This window comes from Apodemus sylvaticus, chromosome 15 (genome assembly GCF_947179515.1).
Source record: "Apodemus sylvaticus chromosome 15, mApoSyl1.1, whole genome shotgun sequence".
Classification (NCBI taxonomy): Eukaryota; Metazoa; Chordata; class Mammalia; order Rodentia; family Muridae; genus Apodemus; species Apodemus sylvaticus.
In genome coordinates this window covers 53616715-53636455 of record NC_067486.1, presented here as the reverse complement: position 1 = coordinate 53636455, position 19741 = coordinate 53616715, and the positions used below count along the sequence as shown (strand labels likewise).

At 37.3% G+C, this 19741-nt stretch overlaps 1 protein-coding gene across 2 annotated transcripts in view; it reads right to left on the bottom strand.

The window, feature by feature from the left end:
• Positions 1-19741, bottom strand: part of Nectin3 (nectin cell adhesion molecule 3) — a 97136-nt gene that overhangs the window by 61382 nt on the left and 16013 nt on the right. For both annotated transcript variants that reach the window (XM_052158675.1, XM_052158674.1), the window contains exons 2-4: positions 7523-7864; positions 3224-3520; positions 1570-1687 (exon numbers count right to left, since the gene is read on the bottom strand). In XM_052158675.1, coding sequence (XP_052014635.1) covers positions 1570-1687; positions 3224-3520; positions 7523-7864 — 757 coding nt within the window. The remainder of the gene's footprint in view (positions 1-1569; positions 1688-3223; positions 3521-7522; positions 7865-19741) is intronic.

Sequence of the window (19741 nt, the reverse complement as noted above, 5' to 3'; positions counted from 1 at the left end):
GTTTAACCACATCAATAGAGATCAAAGTAACAATCTAAATAGATAATTCTCAATGATGATGATGATAGACATTTTTAAAATTTAGACATTGTTAGCAATGAAGGAAATAAAAATTAAAACGACTTTGAGAGCTGATTTCACCCATTAGAAATCAAAGGAGGAGCTGGAGATATGGCTCGGCAGTTAAAAGCGTTTGCTGGTACTGAACCAAGACCTGTGCTTGCTTCCTAGCACCCATATGGCGCCTCACAATGGTCTCTTCACAGATCCAGGGGATCTAATAACCTTTGCCACCTCCATGAGCTTCAATGTGAACATTCATAGGCAAGCAAATACACGTAAAAATAAAGTATAAAAAAGAATCAATTAACAACAAATGCTGTCAAGGCTGTAGACAATGAAGAACCTGTAGTCACTGTATGGAAATCAGTTCTTCAAAAGACTAAAAATAGAACTATCACCCAGCTTTCCCACTGTTAGGGATATACCCAAAGGACTCTATATCCTACTAGAGAGATATTTGTTCAACCATATTCAATGCTGCTCTATTCATGACAGTTAAGAAATGAAATCAGCTTAGATGTTCTTCAATTGGTGAATGGATGATTAAAAATGTAGATAGATATAATTTTATTCAGCTGTCAAGAAAAAAATGAGATATTGAATTTGATAATTAAGTGGAACTGGAAAAAATTATGAGGTAACCCAAGCCCAGAAACAAAGCATACCATGTTCTTTCTCATATATAGACCTTAGTGCTGCATCTTTAGATTTGTGTTTAACTTCAAGTACCCGTAGAAGCGAGGAAAGTAAAAGAAAAACGGCCATTGAGGGTTGGGTATGCAATAAAGAGGGGGTGCAGTACAACATGGGTGATGTGGTGATACACAAAAGGGGACAGAAGGAACAGTATGCATTGCAGAGTGTAAGGTTTGGGGTAGGGGAGATGGGGAGATTTCAGGGCACAGGATAATCAATGAAGGAAGTCTACCTGGAAAGGCCATATAGAGACTAACATAAATGTAAACTAAAAACAAGAGTGAGAGCTAAGAGCTATTCTGCAGATCTCGGTTAGTGCTGCTCCTAAAAGCCCTGGATTAGTAAACAGAAATCCTAGCACTAGATATGAGATGCATCTTTATTAGCTAAGCCGAGAGACTCCAGCAAGAGAGCCTCTTGCCATTTCTCAAGACTGCCCAGCAGAATTTAGATAAGATTCTAATGCTGAAGATATTGCACACCTGAAATCCAAGACCCAGAGAAACCAAGCTGAACCTCAAGTGGGAGCTTCCTCACTGCAGGCTAGCTATCATCAGATCCATGACAGTAATTATAGGGAAAAGGGACAAAAAGCTAAAATCTCTAACACTGCTGCCAGTATGCAGGGACAGAAATACCAGGACAGGATGGTAAGAGAGAACAGGGTAGAAAATATTGAGAAACTTCTCATTTGTTTAATTCTTTACCTATTAATCTAATTATGCACTGATTAAATTCAGCCTTAGTGCATTTAAGAATACATTTCTCTTTTAAACAGTTGGTTACTCTCTGAGTTTAACTCTGTATTACCTGCTCCACACGGACTTGAAGGGTGGAGGATTTGCATCAGCATTACACTTGAGGTTAACACCTTTTCTTCCCACAAACCAATTTCCGTCATATCCTGTTACTGAAACTTCAGGAGCATCTATAAAAATCAATGTATGCAGGATACAATTATTTTTTGTCAGGAATAAATACACTATACAATGAAAAAACTAATGCAATAGATAAACTATAGAAGAATGGAAATTATTTTTCTTTACTTTCAGCATAACCACTAGGGAAGGCAATATTCAGAAAAAAGTACTTGACTAAGACAATGAATAAATTGATGAACAGATGAATGGAATTCAGAGACCAGATAAACAAAAATCACCCACAACTCTATTTAGTATGGATGCTGAATGTTAGATTCCATAAACCCTATTAAGAAAGACACAGACATACAAACAAAAAAATACACTATGGTACTTAATGAGACATGGCATTTAGGAACTGCCTTAGCTTTAGTACCAAGTACCTTATAAAAATGTCTTGAAAAGGATGTTTATCTAAGAGAAAGAAGATTCATACATTAAAATTAAGTAAGATTCAGTTCACATGGAGAGCTGTGGCACACACTTTTGAGACTCTAAGCACAGTAAATATCTAGAGCTGACTGCTAGAGTAATACAGCAAGCCATTCGCTCACCGCAGCCAAGGGTCCACAGTCCACGCACGGCATAAATGAATTTACTCAAGTGCAAAGTTTGTGATCTAATGTCCAAAGCACGGCATGCCAACAAGTAACAACAGAAACAACTTCAAAACCCCATGTAGTGACATTCACCTCTTTACTAAAATGATAGCAGACATACACACTTGCTAATCACATCTCCAATCTGCCTAAAGTTAGTCACCCTTGCTAAAAGATAGAAACAACCACTTTTTAAGTCAAAAAATTAAAATGCCAAACAAATTACAATGTATCAAAACAGAAATTACTGAAAAGTGAAATGCAGATACACATGACAATATGAAAAGGCCCGAGAGAGCACTCCTCTAACTTCCAAGTACAGGCAGCTTTGACTCTTGTATGTAGTTTTTACTATCTCAAAATATATCTTTAAGATACATTTAACTACATAAAAAAAATTGTATATTTTTGGGAGGTTCAGCTTAGAAGAATACCAGACAAAGACAGACTTTAAAATTGTTAAAATGTATCTAGAAACTAAAGAGAATTTTTGTTTTGTTTTGTGTTTTGTTTTTTGAGACAGGATTTCTCTGTGTAGCCCTGGCTATGGTAGAACTCGCTCTGTAGACCAGGCTGGCCTTGAACTTACAGAAATACTCCTCATGAGTGCTAGGATTAAAAACAAGAGTGGCCACCAGTACCTGGCTAAGGAAAAGCTTCTTACTGAAAACAGTAAGATGCAGGGCTGGGTCAGCAGCCCAGTGAGAGACAATGGAGTTGTTTGTCTTTTAAGACGTACACATCTGAAGTACAAGTTTCCACAGCTTCCTTAAAGCTAGCCTATTTTAAAGTCCCAAAACAACAAAATTAAGCACATATAATTTGAGTAACTTCGATGTAGGAATATCTGCATACTAAGTATTCAGACCAAAAGCAATGACCTTTGTCAGCAGAGGACACAATATGTGACACTTAAGTTAAAAGCAAATGCTAGCACATACTCACACTGTATATCTAGTATGAAAGAGTATCGAATGTCCTTTTCTAAGGCTGGATGTTTTACAACACAAGTAATTCGCCTTCCTCTAGCAAATCTTGTGGGAAACAGCTTGTATTGGCTGACAATTGTTGCTGTTTCATTGGGAAAAGAAGTTGTAGTAGATTCCATTTCGCCAAGATCGCCTTCCCAGTCAATACGTGCCACTGGCTTTCCTGTGGCTGCTACACAAACTGCTGCTACTGTCTCATTCCCTCCATCAATTAACGAGTCCGGCCCTTTTATCAGGCTCACCGTGGGTTCAACTGTTGAAGAGAAAAGAAGGCATCTCAATTAAGATATAATAACTTATAATTTGTTCTAGCAGGATCTAGAAATATTTCATAATCTTAGGGACAAATACAAATAAAATAATGTAAGTATTTTTTTAAGTAATGTCAATATCAACTACATTTCTGGAACACAAGGACAAATTTTAAATTATCACCACAAAGACGGGTGCCCCTGATAAAGTTTCATATTCAGAGATGAATGAACTATAACCCAACTAAACATTTCTGTGACCTTGATCATAATTTTCTTTATGATATTAAAACCATTACTTTTTGGAACGTTTATACTTGTGTGTATGTGTGTGTGTATGTGCGCACGTGTGCATGTGTTTAAAGCAAATAAACTGAAACTAAGTTACTAGTTTTGCTCTTCCTCTAATCCATACATATTTATGTTTTTCCTTACATATATCCTGAGAAACAAAGAAAAGGAAGGAAGCATAGGTAACGAATAAGTTTATAGCAAATAGCCAGGCATCTAGCAGCACCAGAACTAAGAACAGCAGTTCCTTGTGTCTCTCCTCATCTTACCTTATGTTCTTTAATGTAGAGCCAGAGTGCTAACTTGGTAAATGAACTTTTAAATATCTTCTCATTAAAATCAGTAAGGCATATCCAAACCAGACAGCCTTACTTTACCTGTGCTTGAAGTACATAAAAGAACTGCTATACATTACATGTGCAGGTTTTCTTTTATTCACTTATTTAGCTTTATTTTTAAATTCACTTCAATTATTTATTTTTCCATGATTTAGATCCAAGTGGAATTTTAACTATTGTAGAATTTATTAATACAGTAAGTAATTTATTTATACCAGAATTTATCACTGGTATATACTAGGGTTGTTCCCTGTTTTTCCTAAATAGTTCTATAACCATCACTGATGCTCATATCATGGTATATTTATAATAATTTTTTCTGATTTGTACCAAATATTAGACCTCCTTCTATAATATTTATTTTCAGTTTCATCTAAACTTACTCAATGTGCCAATTAACTTGCAATTTTCAAGATATGGATCTATATCACTAGTTATGTCACTAGGCCATTCAGTATTCACCAATCTCATATATGACATGGCACAGCATTAAACTTTATATTTCTCAGGTTATGAATAAGCATAGAGACCACCATCACATGTTTGAGGGTCATTTTCAACTTCTTTTTCTACCAAATGTATATTAAAGATAGGTTTTTTAACTGTTGTGTAAAGGTTATACATAAACCATAGAAAAAGTGTTTCTTCTAAATTATATGTAGCACAGATTATTTTCTATCAGTTTGCCATTCTACAGTTCTGGAGTTTTTTGTTTTGTTTTTGTTTTCTTGGTTTGGCTTGGCATACATGGGAACTGAACCAAGATGTTGTGGGTGCTAGACACTTGTATCACTGAATTGTATTCCTAGTCCTTTTTGAAAAAGTTAATTCAACTTTACTGAGTAATCTGTTATTTTGATGGTTGACTATGTACTAAGAAATAGTCTACGCCAAACTGAGGCTAACTATGTGACTTTTGTTTGTTTCTAGTGCTTTCCATAGATAAAGACTGATGCATTTCCCCAAATGGTACAAGCAATACTGTTCTAAAGCCTGTCTGTTTAGATCCATTTGGGTGTTTTTAAGGCAATCCTGTTCTTCTCCCAAGGCTAGACTCAAACTAACTCTGGAGCCTGCTGGGACCGTGAGCTTGTGTTTCAGCTGACTTGACATGAGGATGCAGGGATTAAAAGAATGTACCCCATGCTGTGGTCAGTTCTGCAGCAGTGGACAGGTACAACCCAGCCACGTGCAGGATGCTCTACCACGAGCCATATCTGCTGCCACAAGGTTGTTTCCGTCGTTTTGTTTGTACAGGGTATTGAATATAAACTGTCCTTACTTGTAAGACAAATGGAGGACAGACCTGAATTTGAATTATTAATGTAGAAATACTTTCAGACTAGAGACCATTCTCTCCAGAAAAGATCTTTCTTCCTTTATACCAAGCTCCTATAAGCTAACCAGGCCGGGACTTAAGTTCAGCCTACTGAAAAGTAATACATATACCAGGTCTATGACTATTCAAGCACGATTTGCTTTGAGTTTACTGTTACTCAGAGTGCAAATCTTTGAGAAACAAAGCAAATAAGGTTAGACATTCCACACTGGACAGAAATGCACTTAGACTTTGCCTCTTGTTTCACCGGATCTCAGCTCCCTTCCATAGGCCTCCCATCTCATCTCAGCATCATGACTTTCTTCCTAATTACCCCGTGTCTCCTGGTTGGCTTGGCTTTCAGTGAAGTCATCTCCTAAAATTAATGCAATCATAGTTCTCAGGATACACTTTGAGGTTCCAAATGCCTCAGTTGAAGCACTGGCTCATGTAACTTACACACTCACTAAAGCTTCTTTTCCTCTTCAAGAAACACTCATATTGCTTGTCTCCAACGGGTTTTACCACTTTAGTTGATGTCTGTGTACAGATGGCCTCTGCTAAGCAGTCTTCCTCGTCCGCCCCCTTGGACCCCTTATGAGCTCACTAAACCTAGAGGATACTATTCAGTCAGACATAAGGGCCCTAAATGCACACTTGCAAGTGAACCACAGCTGCAGCACTATAAACTCTAAGCAGCAAGGTCTTGAGAGCAGATGAGGCAGCAGTACATGGTCATGTTGATAGAGGAAATATCCAATTTTCCATTCAATCAATTTATCTTCATATGCTCCAGACTTGAAATTTCTTATATTTCATATGAATCCTTTGATCAACTGATGAACTACTTTATCAGTGGTCCCCTGGCAACCATTCAATCTGTCAATCCTATATACTTCCTCAGGACACCTGTCTGGTCACAGATATTCATCACAATGAGGAAGTAAGTGTTACTGGCATTTGATGGGTTGGAGCCCATGAATCTCCATAGCAGTCTATGACAAATAGGACAGAATCCACAACAACAACAACAACAAAATCTAGCTCCCAGATTCCACAATTGAGAAATTAAACAAAAAGAAAAAAAAAAAAAAACAAACTTTGGTCTAAAGATCTCTTAGACTTGGCTGTCTGTCAATGTTGCCCTAATTTCTTTCCATGTGCCAACCCACACTACCCATTACTTCAGGATTCACAATCATTCCTTTTATACTGTATTTCTCAACTGCTGTGTTCACTAGTTCATTCCTGTATCTTACTCAGGAACTCTTACTGGCCTTAGGGAAGATGGGCTCCTGGAACTGAGCACTAAAGCTTTGTGAAGGAGATCAGCATTACTCTCCTTGTTAGCTATGGATGGCCATCACCCCTCCTCCCCAATCTCGACCACTACAGTATGCATCTGCATTTCCTGTCTGCTTTTCAGTTCACTGCAGGGAGTTACCACAAAGTAACAGGTTTATTCAAACTTTCACCAACAATTCAGGTAAGAAAGTAAGCCTACTTTTTTTGTGGAAAACAGTGTATGATTCAAATAGGCATACAAATCTTCAGCGGCGGGAACAAAAGTCAATGGAAAAAACAAACACAACGTGACTAAAGACTCCTCAAGCCCAATGCAAGTCATTGGGACAAAAACAAAACAGGAAAAACTTAACTAAAAATGTGACTCAAGCTTTGAAAGTGAAGTAATAAAAATGTTATAGAGAGCTCCAATTTTTTTAAGAACAGGATCTCACTCTATAGCCCCATCTGACATGAAATTTGTGGCAATAATCCTGCCTCAGCCTTTCAAGAGCCAGAATGACAGGTGTGAGTCACTATGCCCAGATGAGATCCCATCCACTGTTAAAGTGCTCCCTAGTAGGAAAAACTACACGGCATTACAGACAAGTTTACGCAGAATTCGCTCACATTGAGAGTCTAAAACACAACTTTAAGACAGAATTTGAAAATGTATATTTAAGCCAACTTTTACAGATATCCTCATTTTATATTCTTGGAAGCATCTTTTAATATTTTTTCATAACAATCAGACCCAAGTCAAGCGCACTTACCTAACACTGTCACGGTTGTAGAGGACTGGGCATTTCCAAGCGGGAACGTAACAGCTTTGCATATGTATTTCCCAGAATCTGAGAAGCCTATGTTATGCAGAGTAATTGTTGCATCGTTAAGTGAATAGTTTTTAAACAAGACTCTTCCCTGATAATCTCCTTGAACAGAGAATCCATACTGTGGATGATGAACTGCAACAGTTTGTGTACTTTTGCCATGAATCTTCTCCCATGAGATCTGTGTTATAGTTTCATTCACTTCAATTAAACACTTCAATGAAACATTCTTTCCCCACACTGCTGTGACATGTGGCTCCACAATAATTGATCCAGCTAAGGCACCTATTGGGAAAACACAAAACACACAGAGTTTTGACCATGGAAAAATTATGTTCACATATAGTCACTCTCCCTTTCTCTACACACATTCACCTCCCCCCAGCCCACCCACACACACCTGAATAAGAGACTGAAAAGAGCTGAGATCTGGATTCAGTTAAAAGTCATATCCAAAGTGACTATCAAATCATTTAGCAATGAGCTAAGAAGTAAACTACACTTTAATATGCAAGCTTGGAGCAGATCCTCCCCCACCAAGACCACACAGGAGATTTCAGTCCTAGCTGATACCTTGACTACAGCATTATGAGAAGGTAAAGTAGGATACTACTGAACCATGGGTGGATACCCTTGCCACAGAACCTAAGGTGAGTGGGTGTTACTTCAAAGTTACCAAGTTTTAAGGTATTTATTAATACTTATTTGTGTAAGTACACTTATTTGTGTAAGATCTTTGAAGTCAAATATATGATTCAAGTACTTTCTTATGGAATCCTTCCATATTAAAATTTTCTATTAAAAAACTTATCTTTTAAGAGATAAAGATAGATATCATTATCTTTCAAGATAGACCAAATTCCAGAAAACACCGATGAAGAAATGTTATATGAATATAAAATTGGTATTTTTCAACTGAGTGAAGCAAACTTTCACAATCAAGTTTAAAATGAAATATGAAACGTGTCCATTTCTTTCCTAAAAGCTATAGACAAGCATGATCGTTCTAAAGGAGACTAATACTAACTACACTAGTTCATAAATACTTTATGACAGAGATAAACTGCCTTTAGAGTGCTCGCAACACATGCCACCTAATAAACAAAGACTATGAAGCCAGAACTTGTAAAAACATCTTTACAACTTAATTTTATATCTAGCATTTTAAAATGAGTAAAAATATATACTCATTATATATAGAGAAGGAATGAAAAATAATTTTTAAATGTGTTCCCTTTTATTCACTGTTTCTTCTTCCTTTTGTTTTGCTTGACAGAGTCTGGCTATATAAGCTGGCCTTCAACCTCCTGACTCCTCTACAGCCCCACACTGATTTACAGGCTGGTGCCACCACACCCAGCATTCTTCAGTCCTAGACAACAATGTTAAACAGTAGGGATGAAATAGTAAAAAATCCATTAGGTGGAAAAACCATACCTTCTCACCGATGACTAAGGATATCATAAGAAGGTATTGATCATTTATAACACTATATTTAACAGCCTTGAAAGAAAAATGTTTTCGTGTTCTTTACACCATTGTTCATTATCAAGCCCCTCGGTTTTCTATTAACCACTATCCATTCCAAATGTTGATATAACTAACTCAAGCTGTATGGTGTGCAATATTCTAGGATATTTTAGCACAAAGAGAGGTAGAGTCAGGCATTAAGCCAGAAATCATGGACACACTCATTAAAACATGTCATGATTGTTATTGGGGAACAGGACAGGGCAATCAGATGGGAGGGGAGGCAGAGGAGGATGAGGGAGGGAGCACAGTGAGGGCTAGGTAAAGCCAAGGGCCAGGCAAGGCCATGTGGAAGTCTGCTGCAGCAGAAGCTTCCTAAATACACATATACATAACTGAAGGTGATCTAAGCGCAACTGCTAAATAACGGGGAGGCATAGCCCCAGCTAAAAATTCCTCATCACCAAACCAAGTTTCCAGTTCTGGGAATGGAGTTACTGGAAGATGGTGAGGTTCTACTGCTGAAGACCACATCTACACAACTCAGTGAACACAGAAGTAGAATTAGTTAGAATTACCTTAGAGCTTCCACCTCTATGGACTAACAGTCATAATACTGGAAGGTATTTTGCAAGCTACCAAAGGAGAAAGGTAAACAACACGCCAACTACAAACCTTTGATCTACATTGATGTCCTGCCTGCAAGATGCACTAGTGCAATAGTAGAACCAATATCTGATTCTACTTAAGGCCCACTGTATGAGATGGAATCTATCCCCAACACTACTCAGAATGCCATGAACTTGATACCAGATAGGCCAGAGACCTAGGGTAAAACCAAATACAACTGTTCTACTAAAGAAACATAGCAATAAAATGACTCCTAAGAACAGTCTAGTACACTCATAGATCAGGGTCTTGCTCAGCCATCATCAGAGAAGTTTCCTTTTGTAACAGATGGGAACAAATATGCAACAGGACACCAGAGAGTGAATACAGAGTAAGAAACCTTGGAACACTCAGTCCTAAATGGATCTCCATTAATGCCTTCCCCCAAGGCTCAGAGAACCCTAAGGAAGAGAAGATGTAAAGACTGTAAGAGTCAGAAGGGATGGAGGATGTGAAGGAAACAAGGCCTTCTAAAAACAGCACGACTAAATATATATGAACTCACAGAGTGTGGCAGCATGCACAGGGCCTGCTGAGGTCTGGGTTTGCATAGTGGGGGCCCAACATTGAGGAGGAAGTGGACACAAGCCCCCATCCCTAATTCAGAAGCTATCAACAATTGATAACTAGTCACAAATGAAAACTTACTTTTCCCCAATAGTCTCTCACTGGGTAAACAACCCACTCTTAAGACCAGGCCCCATGCCCAGCAATACATAGCCAACATAAAACGAATTCACAGAATTTTTGAAGGTTCTTTATCTCATAATACTTTGTCAGGGATTTTTGGTTTGGTCTTGTTTCACTTTTCTTTACAGGTCCATTTCAAATCTATTATGGCTTCTGGTTTGTGTTTTTATTGAACTACTGTGTGTGGGAACCTGTGTCTTTATGTGTTTCCTAAGCTTTTCCTTTATCTCTTTTTCTTTTGGTTTGTTTTATACTACACTCTGGATTGTTTTTATCTAATTTTATTTTATCATGTCTCTTTAGATTCCTGTTTCATCCTATTGAGAGAACAAGTGTGGATTTGAGTGTGTGGAGAAATAGGGAGGATCTGGGAGGAGATAGGGAGAGGAAAATCATAATCAGAATATATTGATTTTCAATAAATCATGTTCAGTAAGTTGCTTTTGCAATAAAATGTACAAATTATCACATAAAACCCAGCTCTACATTTACACTAATTAAGCTCTGCATCTTACACATTATGCTAGGTCACATGAATTATTCCAAGAATATGCAGATACTATGATCAATAATATCCTCAGTTGATATGAAAAAAGAATTTAGTAATAATTGTTAGGTTGTAAGAGTTTTAGGTTGTGATCTTTTACTAAAGAAAAGAGGAGCATATAAAGAAACAAGACCTCTCAATAATAATACAGACTTTGCCAAACAGTACCATTATCACACAAAAATTATAAAAACAAGTGAAGTCCTTAAAGATGGTCTGCTATTACTGTCCACATGTAAAATGAACTGTTAATTCAAATAAGTACAATAAGGCAAGAAAAGGGAAACTGAAGACACATATTTATAAAGCACAGTTACTATATGAATATCCTATTATTTGAAAAAAATCAAGAACATGAAGCGACAGGGTAGGAGAACAAATAATCTGGTTGCTCACATAATGACGTATATAAATCATAGTTATGCATTATGATTGATGTAACATGTATAAATTTACTGTGGAAAAAGTTAGAGTTACTATCCAATAAATCAAATAATAAAATAGATGAGTTTATAAACCTAACTTACACACTCAGCAGTGTTCTGGCACTTGTATCGTGGGACATCCCAAGCCTTTCAACAGTGAGAAATAACCCCTATGCTATGTAATCCACTTGGTGTATCCTGTGTTACAGCAGCTGAAGCCGGCAGTATACAGATAGTATCAGAATAAGCTTGGCAGGCTCCTACTGACTGTATATCCTAATGACCCACAAGAACTAAAGCCTGATGGGTCACCATCACTAAAGGAGTAGTTGTACAGTAGTAAGCCAGGAGGGAGGAATGTGAAAAGCAGAGAGAAAATGACTAATCCATTCATTTAAAATGTGTTTTTAAAAGCCAGCAGTATTTAAATAACAGTTTGACAATAGAGATAAGTAAGAGACCAAGGAGAAGTCTGATATACTGTAATATACTTGGTAAGCGAAAATAATACTCAGGCAAATGCAATTTTAAACCTCTATTTGTATGCGTTTCTTAATGGTTCACTGGTCAAGAACAAGTTACACACATTGCAGACTACAAACACAGGAGACAATGTAATAGACTCTCTTGAGGAAATGAATAGGGGTTTTCATGACAAACATGACCAATTTTGGTGTTTGTCTGTTTAAAGCCTTAAACCTCTACACAAGGTTTAGCACTACCCATCAAACATCGATGCTTTAGTTGTTCTCACACTCTATGTGTTTAAAATGATAGTATTTTTGTGAACAGGATTTTTGCTTTCTTCCAACATGTTTCCATTTTCGGATTAAACAGGTTATAAACCACTTCTGAATAAGATTTTCCCATTTGGAATCTGGGAACTATAGAAGAAGAGATTTTCTGTTACAATTCTTAAGCCAGTATGAGAAGACCTTGTCTCCTGGGACCTTCCCCTGCTACACAGTAAGCCCAATTTGCCCCTACTTTCTCATGTGAAGCCAGATTTAACTAAAAGAACAAAGGAGCCCTTGATATGTGCAAATGCTTATTGTAAGATACCTCAACTGCATAAAATTTACCATTACTTTAAGTTTAGAATCTAAAGAGTCTAAGGAAGAGGGAACAATCACTTTTTCCTACCAAGAACACTAGTTTTATCCTAGGCGCCTCTGGCAGAAAACCCATGCTAAATCATGCTGTTTCTGTTCTGTATCTCTGCGAGATTTACCAGTTAAGGTTTGTACCATTATCTACTTAACTAACTTGAATGTATTATCACCTCCGACAGGAGCGAACCCGTTCATTGATGAAAGAACTACAACCACAAAAAACTAACTCTGGCATCGTCCAGTCAGTCAGTCAGTCAGTCAGTCCTCGGTGTCCCCAGAAGACAAGGCATCTGGGAACCAAGAGCTGAAGAGAATATGAAATACCACACAGCATGACTATTATGAACTATTATGAACTAATAATGACTGATTAGTTCTTCAGAAGCATGTACTGAGGAGCACACGACAGTGCCAGGTGGAAGCACAGAGACCGCGCTTCTCTTGTTTTCCTCCCTTTGCCTCAACAAGGAAAGGAATTTTTCACAAACTTGATTATAGCTACTTAAATACTATCTTGTATCATATCTCTTCTTTTTTACTTCTCACCTACGACTAATTTACACATTTCAGGTCCCAATTTCTTTTAAATGTCAATATTTAAGTATGAGTCTATAAATAAAATGTTTATTTATAACTAATTATATAATTCCAATTAAATAACTCTAAATATCATTAAAAAATAAATTCTACTAAGAATTCCAAGAATTTAGAATAATTTTAAAAGCTTTTCTGAAATTTGTGTGTCTTATCAACTTCAAGAAACACATTTTGAATACTCCAAATTGTATAAAAATAATGTCATATCAAATTCAAAAACTTAAGGGAAAAAAAAGGCTTTTTAAGATCTCCAACTACTTAAACAGAAATATTAGAACAGTAATATGAAATAAATCATTATTTATATACTATAATCTCAAATATTCTTCAAATATGAATCTTTTTCTCATGCCATCACTACAAAAGATGGACTCTGAGGTTATATTCTATATTCTTTTTTTTTTTTTTTTTTTTTTGGTTTTTTTGGATTTGGTTTTTTCGAGACAGGGTTTCTCTGTGTAGCCCTGACTGTCCTGGAACTCACTCTGTAGACCAGGTTGGCCTCGAACTCAGAAATCCACCTACCTCTGCCTTCCAGAGTGCTGGGATTCCAGGCGTGTGCCACCACCGCCCGGCTATATTCTATATTCTTAGGAAAAACTGTATCACATAAAAATTGAGAACTAAGCATTGTTTCATTCATCAATACGTGTGAAGCATGTATTTTTGCCTGACATATTTCTAGGTGGTAGCCACTACTGAGTCTACTCTGGTGCAGATATAATTAAGGACACACATGGAAGAAAAGGAAGCATGGCAAGGAGGGTCACCGTAGGCACGTGTGACAGATACAAGAGTGATAAACAGAGGCCTCCTTACTGAGAATGTCGCAAGGACTTTCAAGGAACAATTCAAGCTCACTGGGATACAGTGAGGACAGGGTGACAGGAGATGAGAAAAGCCACAAGGGAGCAGCAGGACCAGATCAGCTGGCTTTTGTCCTGAGTGAGGTGGGAACCATGAAGTGGGGATTCCTAGCAGAGATGAGCAAGAGTGTGAAAGAAGCAGATAGGGCAGAGTTACTCCATGACTTCTGGTCAGCACAAGCGGAATGACAGGTCTATCTACCAAAGACAACTAGCAAGTGCAATTCTTTGAACAGCAAAAAGACAAGAGTTACCAAACGCAGTTTTAGACTTATGTTTGAGATGTCTATTTCATAAGGAACAATATATATATAACTCAATTTCTACATATTAACAATGAAAAGTCAGAAAATAAGCATTTTAAATACTACTGGTATTTAAATACTAGTGGTAGGACCAGAAGAAGAGACAGGAATAAAGCTCTGCACACCGGAAACCCAAATAGGATGCTAAGAGGAATGTAAAGCCTAAATACAGAGATGAACTCCATCCATGAGTCAGAGACTGGATAATGAGGCATTATATCTCCTTAAATTGATTTGTACACTTAATGCAATAAAAAGTCTTATTGGGATTTTAGGAGCAATGAACAAGTCTTATTGGGATTTTAGGAGCAATGAACAAGATGTTTGTAAAATTCAAATAGAACTGCAAAAGTGATCTTGGCTAGGTAACAATCTCTTGGCTATGTCACCACAAGATTATTCAGTAAACTTCAATAAATTTCTGCTCCTAAAGACATTCTTGGACAAGCCACTGACTAACTGTACACAGTAATTTAATACAAACAGATCCAAACTGGAAATAGTTCCATTGTTCGTCAACGAGTAAACAACCTGTATTACATTACACAGTAAAATATTACTTCACAATAAGAGGAGCATCCCTCTCAGTTATTAATAAGCAGGAGCTTCTCAACTCGAAAATGGGAATCTACAAAACAAAACTATATAGACGTGGACATACCTTGTTGGTATCTAACAAAATGAAGCTTTCACTGGAGCTGCATTGCATATATATGTCAATTTGTGAAGAATAAACATTTTAACAATATCATGTCTTCCTAACCACAAATGTAAGAAGTCACTTCTTTAGTTCTTTGCTTTTATCAGGACTTTAATAGTTTTCTACATAAGTTTTGTACATGAAAGCTTTATTAGATTCTTATATGAACATTTCATTTTCAAGGTGTTCATGTAAATGGTCCAATTTTTTTGAAAATCATTTTTCTTCATAAGAGTATATTCTCACCTGGTTTCCCTCCCCAGCTCCTTCCCAACCTCCCCATCCGTTTACCTCCATGATTTATTTCTGTCCTCAACAAACAGATTTTACATGCTCGTTATAACCTAGATGTTGTTAAGTACAATTTTAACAAAAGAATTTGAAAGATGAAACTGCATTGCTTGAAAATCCTGTTCCTAGGAACTGTGTGTTAATACTTACAAACATGACATCTCTATAAGACAACTGTGGTTTGGGGAAGCCCTAATGCACCCAAAACAATACAGGTTGACATTTCCCTTGGTTGCCCACCAGAACTAGATGATAAAATCCTATTGCTGATGACACAACATACCTTGGATGTAAGATACAAAGAAACTAAACAAGATCAGCATTCAGTGCTTCTTCCTTTCTGTCCAGCTTTCATAATGGTGCAAGTTGTTACACAGGCTGGTGGTAGAGAAGAGGCACCAATGGTCATATGTGGCTAGGAATCCTACAAATGTAATATCAACTATCCCAATTAGATGAATCTACTTGTGCAGCAGAGGCATGACTGTGAATATCCTATACCTCTGAGAGGATTTAACATCTGTTCCATAAAAAGAAATCAATACATAGCACAATACACTGGTTAAAAACTCATGTCTAGAAAATCACAGGTCCCTAGTGGGGGGAGGCACTTTCTGCTACTGTTTAGCTAAACTGGCATAGCATTAAACTATCTTCTTATGTTTACACACAGACCAACTGCTACCATTAGCTTTAATCAGACAGCCTCTTTCCAGTGAATGGAAGTGAATGTAGAAACTCATGGGTGCTTGAAGTGCTGAGAGGAAGTGGGGTTGCTGAGTGCTCAGCCCCAAACAGAAAACATGTACCATTCACTCTCATGAATGTTTGGGTTAACACTGTTGAAGAGAGGCTGGAAAAAATGTAAGAATCAAAGGGAGTGAAACAGGAATCTTAGGGCATGTCCAGCCACTGTAAGCATGAACTCAATAGCAGCGACAAAGGGCTACCTCCCCTGCGCCTCCCCAACAAATGGCCAGTAAATAGTCAAACATGAGCAGGCCTTATTCCTTTCGTTGCTAAAATGTTGGTTACTGGGAGATTCTGGGAGGAGAAGAATCACTGTCTTCAGCTGTGTACCTACTTGGATAATCCCATGCCCATAATCACACATGTGGCCCTAGTTAAACTCAGTGGTTAACAAAAAGACATGAATCTTGGAAAGAGACTACTGTGGCTTTCATAGGAGAGAAAGGAGTGAGGGAGGGGAGGGATGAGTAATTAGAATGCACTGTGTGCGTATGTACAAGTGTGTGTGTGTGGGGGGGGGGTATGTATTAAACCACCAAAAAAAAAAAACAAATTTAATTAACAATCATAAAAAAATAACCACATAGAGGATTGAAGTAGATGAAAATAAATCCACCACCTTATCAAGCTAGATGAAAACTAGCAAACTAGATGAAAAGATCAACAACGTTTAGGAGAAATTTAAAACTATGGAGAAAAAACATGTCAGCAAGGACAATAAGATGCTGAGAAAAAAGCAAATAAACACAGTGAATGCATAAACCCAAGATTAATTATAAGAAAAAAGTATAAAGAATAAAGTCAAGACAATATTAATCAGAAATTTACAAACAAGCAAATAACCAAACCTAACAAGATCAAACCTAACAAGAAACCAAACCTAATATGTAGGTATAAGTGTTGATATAAAACACAGAGACACAGATTCTACTAAAATTTCCCAAATCTAAACTGACACCACCCCCAAAAAAGAACAAGACATGAGCACCGAAGAGTCACTCCACAACAGTGTAGTGAAAAAATCCAAAACCATCTATGCATAAGAGAAAAAAGTCAATTCAGTTACAAAAGCAAATCGTGTAGTAAAGAGAGCTTCCAAAACCATAAAACACCTAGAACCATCCTAACCAAAGAATGAAGGACCCTCACAATAAACATTTCAAAATAAAGAAGAAACTTAGATGTTTACATTGTAAAGACTCCCATGCTCATGGATTGGCAGAATTAATATTATAAAATAGCTGTTACTGAAAACTATTTTCAAAGCTTTCGCTAACAAAAGTCGAGTGATGATATTTGTACACAACTGCAAAAACCATGCTAAAAATCCCATGGAAAAATAAGACAGCAAATAGGCAAAGCAACAAGAGCAACCCTGTGGTATTGGAGTATCTGACATCAGACTGTCTCACAAAACAGCATGACAGGGGCACACAAGTTAGAACAATGGTGTAGAGCAGAGGACTCACAAATTAACACAGTCATAATCTTACACCACGCATGCACACACGCGCACACAGACACCAGCAAAGTAGAAAGGAGACTAGAGACTGTCTAGAGAGAAAAAGATTTAAACAAAGAGCCATGTGATACTTGTGACATGAAAGACAAGGGACTGACAGAGAAAGGAAAAGAACCTATCAGATGGCTGAGGAAGAGAGCTGTATGAGAACTGCAGGTGCTGGAGAGATGGCTCCATAGTTAAGAGCACTGACTGCTCTTCCAGAGGTCCTGAGTTTAATTTCCTCCAAGAACATGGTGGCTCACTCACATCCATCTATAATGGGATCCCATGCCCTCCTCTGGTGTGTCTGAAGACAGCTGCAATGTACTTGTATACATAAAATAAATAAATTTTTTAAAAAAAAGAATAGTAATATTTATTTATATAGTAACATTTACTTATAAAATAATGAAATCAATTCCTTACTATGGTAAATTAGAAAAATGAAAGTATAAAACCTAGATATTAACTCCTTCCTAAATTATAAGCCTTCAGAGTATAAATATGTTTAGTCATGAGCTAACACTTAAGGCTTCCACTTCATTAACACTAACTGGAAGATTGAAAAGCAATTACCGAAAGTATTTAAACTACTGAAATTATTTCACCTTCTGATGCCTGAGCTATAGAAACACTCTCATTTTCCTCTGATATTTCTGTATATTCCTACTACCCAAGTACTTGATTTGTCACAAAATTTAGAACAGTTCATGATATGCCTAAATAAATTTGTTTCTTAAAAAAAAAAAACATGCAAACTGCAAATATCAAAAAGGAATTTTGCAGGGCATCTGACCTCCCTTATTCTACAGTTGAGTAGGGGGTTCTTTCCATATGGCTAGTTTATAACAAAAGCACAGAAAGCAGCTTCCTAGATTTGAAAGGACATTTTCCCACCCTTGACATGTTGTGCACACTACATATAAGAAAGCTTTGAAAGTTTTGCAAAAAGAGAAACTGGATTATTTATCCAGTCTTTCCAAACTTTGGTGACTTCAAAACACCAAGGCAGAGAAAGGTTCTGGTTCACAAATGAGCATTACATCTACCAGAGGCAAATGGCCTAAGAGTTTTATAGTAATTACCAAGACTCTTCCCTTCTGATGCCTTAGATAGTTAGTATTATCAATTTGACAGGCTGTAGACTCATCAAGGAAACAAGTTTATAGGCATGTCTATGAGGAATCACCTAATCACTAATCTAGATTCGGCAAGTTGAAGTGGGAAGACTCTCATAATGCCAATGGTACCATTCCCTTGGGTGGGCTGTGGTTCCAACCGTGCAAGGGGAAGATAACTGAGAACAGCATCATCTCTGCTTTCTGACGGAAATGGGACAAGCTTCCCTGAGGCCCTGCTGCCATGACTCATGTGATGGTCTGTACTCAGGACTTAGAGCCAGAGCATGCCTCTCCTTCCTTAAGCTGCATGTCAAAATATTTTGTCATAGTATTGCTATGTTTAAATAATAAAATTAGCTAAAAACTTTAAATTGTACCCACAACAAAATTTGTATTCCACAATATTTTAGTGATTAATTATATTATAACTAAGCAATTTTCACCCAAGTGACTATTTTTAACCCACTCCTGACTTCCTCCCTTTGGTCCTGTGTTTCTGACCTTAAATGTGCATTGGATAAAAGGAAACAGGAATGCACAAGAAGGCAATAACCATCTCGTAAGCCCCAGACCAACAGAGCTAGTGCTTTCAAGATACTAATTTATATCAAGTTTTTATGTTGATTAGATACAAAATTTTACATACAAGTTAACATGAATGAATAATCCAGAGCTCTCACTAAAGTGTTAAGGACAGAATTCCCACAGAAGTGCATAGAGCTCAAGGTCAGTGGTGTACTTTTCAGATAAAAAATTGAGATGTAAAACTATGCACGGGGGTCAGCAAAATGAGCCCCAGTGGGTAACGGTACTTCCCACCAAGCCTATGGCCTGAGCTGGACTTCAGAGGGCACATGGTGAAGAGAACCAATTTCGCAGTCTTCTGACTTCCACATATGCCTGCTATAGAAGACGGGTACATACATGCACACACCACACTCCTGTTCCCCCCTCCATAAATAAATATAGAATGTTGAAAGTGTAAGTAAGAGGGTAGAAATATGAAAACATAACTTTGAACCAAACTCCATTGTATTCAAGAACACACAAATTCTCTAAATTATCCCTAGCAACACACTGGGTACATAAGTCTATCTTACCCCTTAAAAGATGCC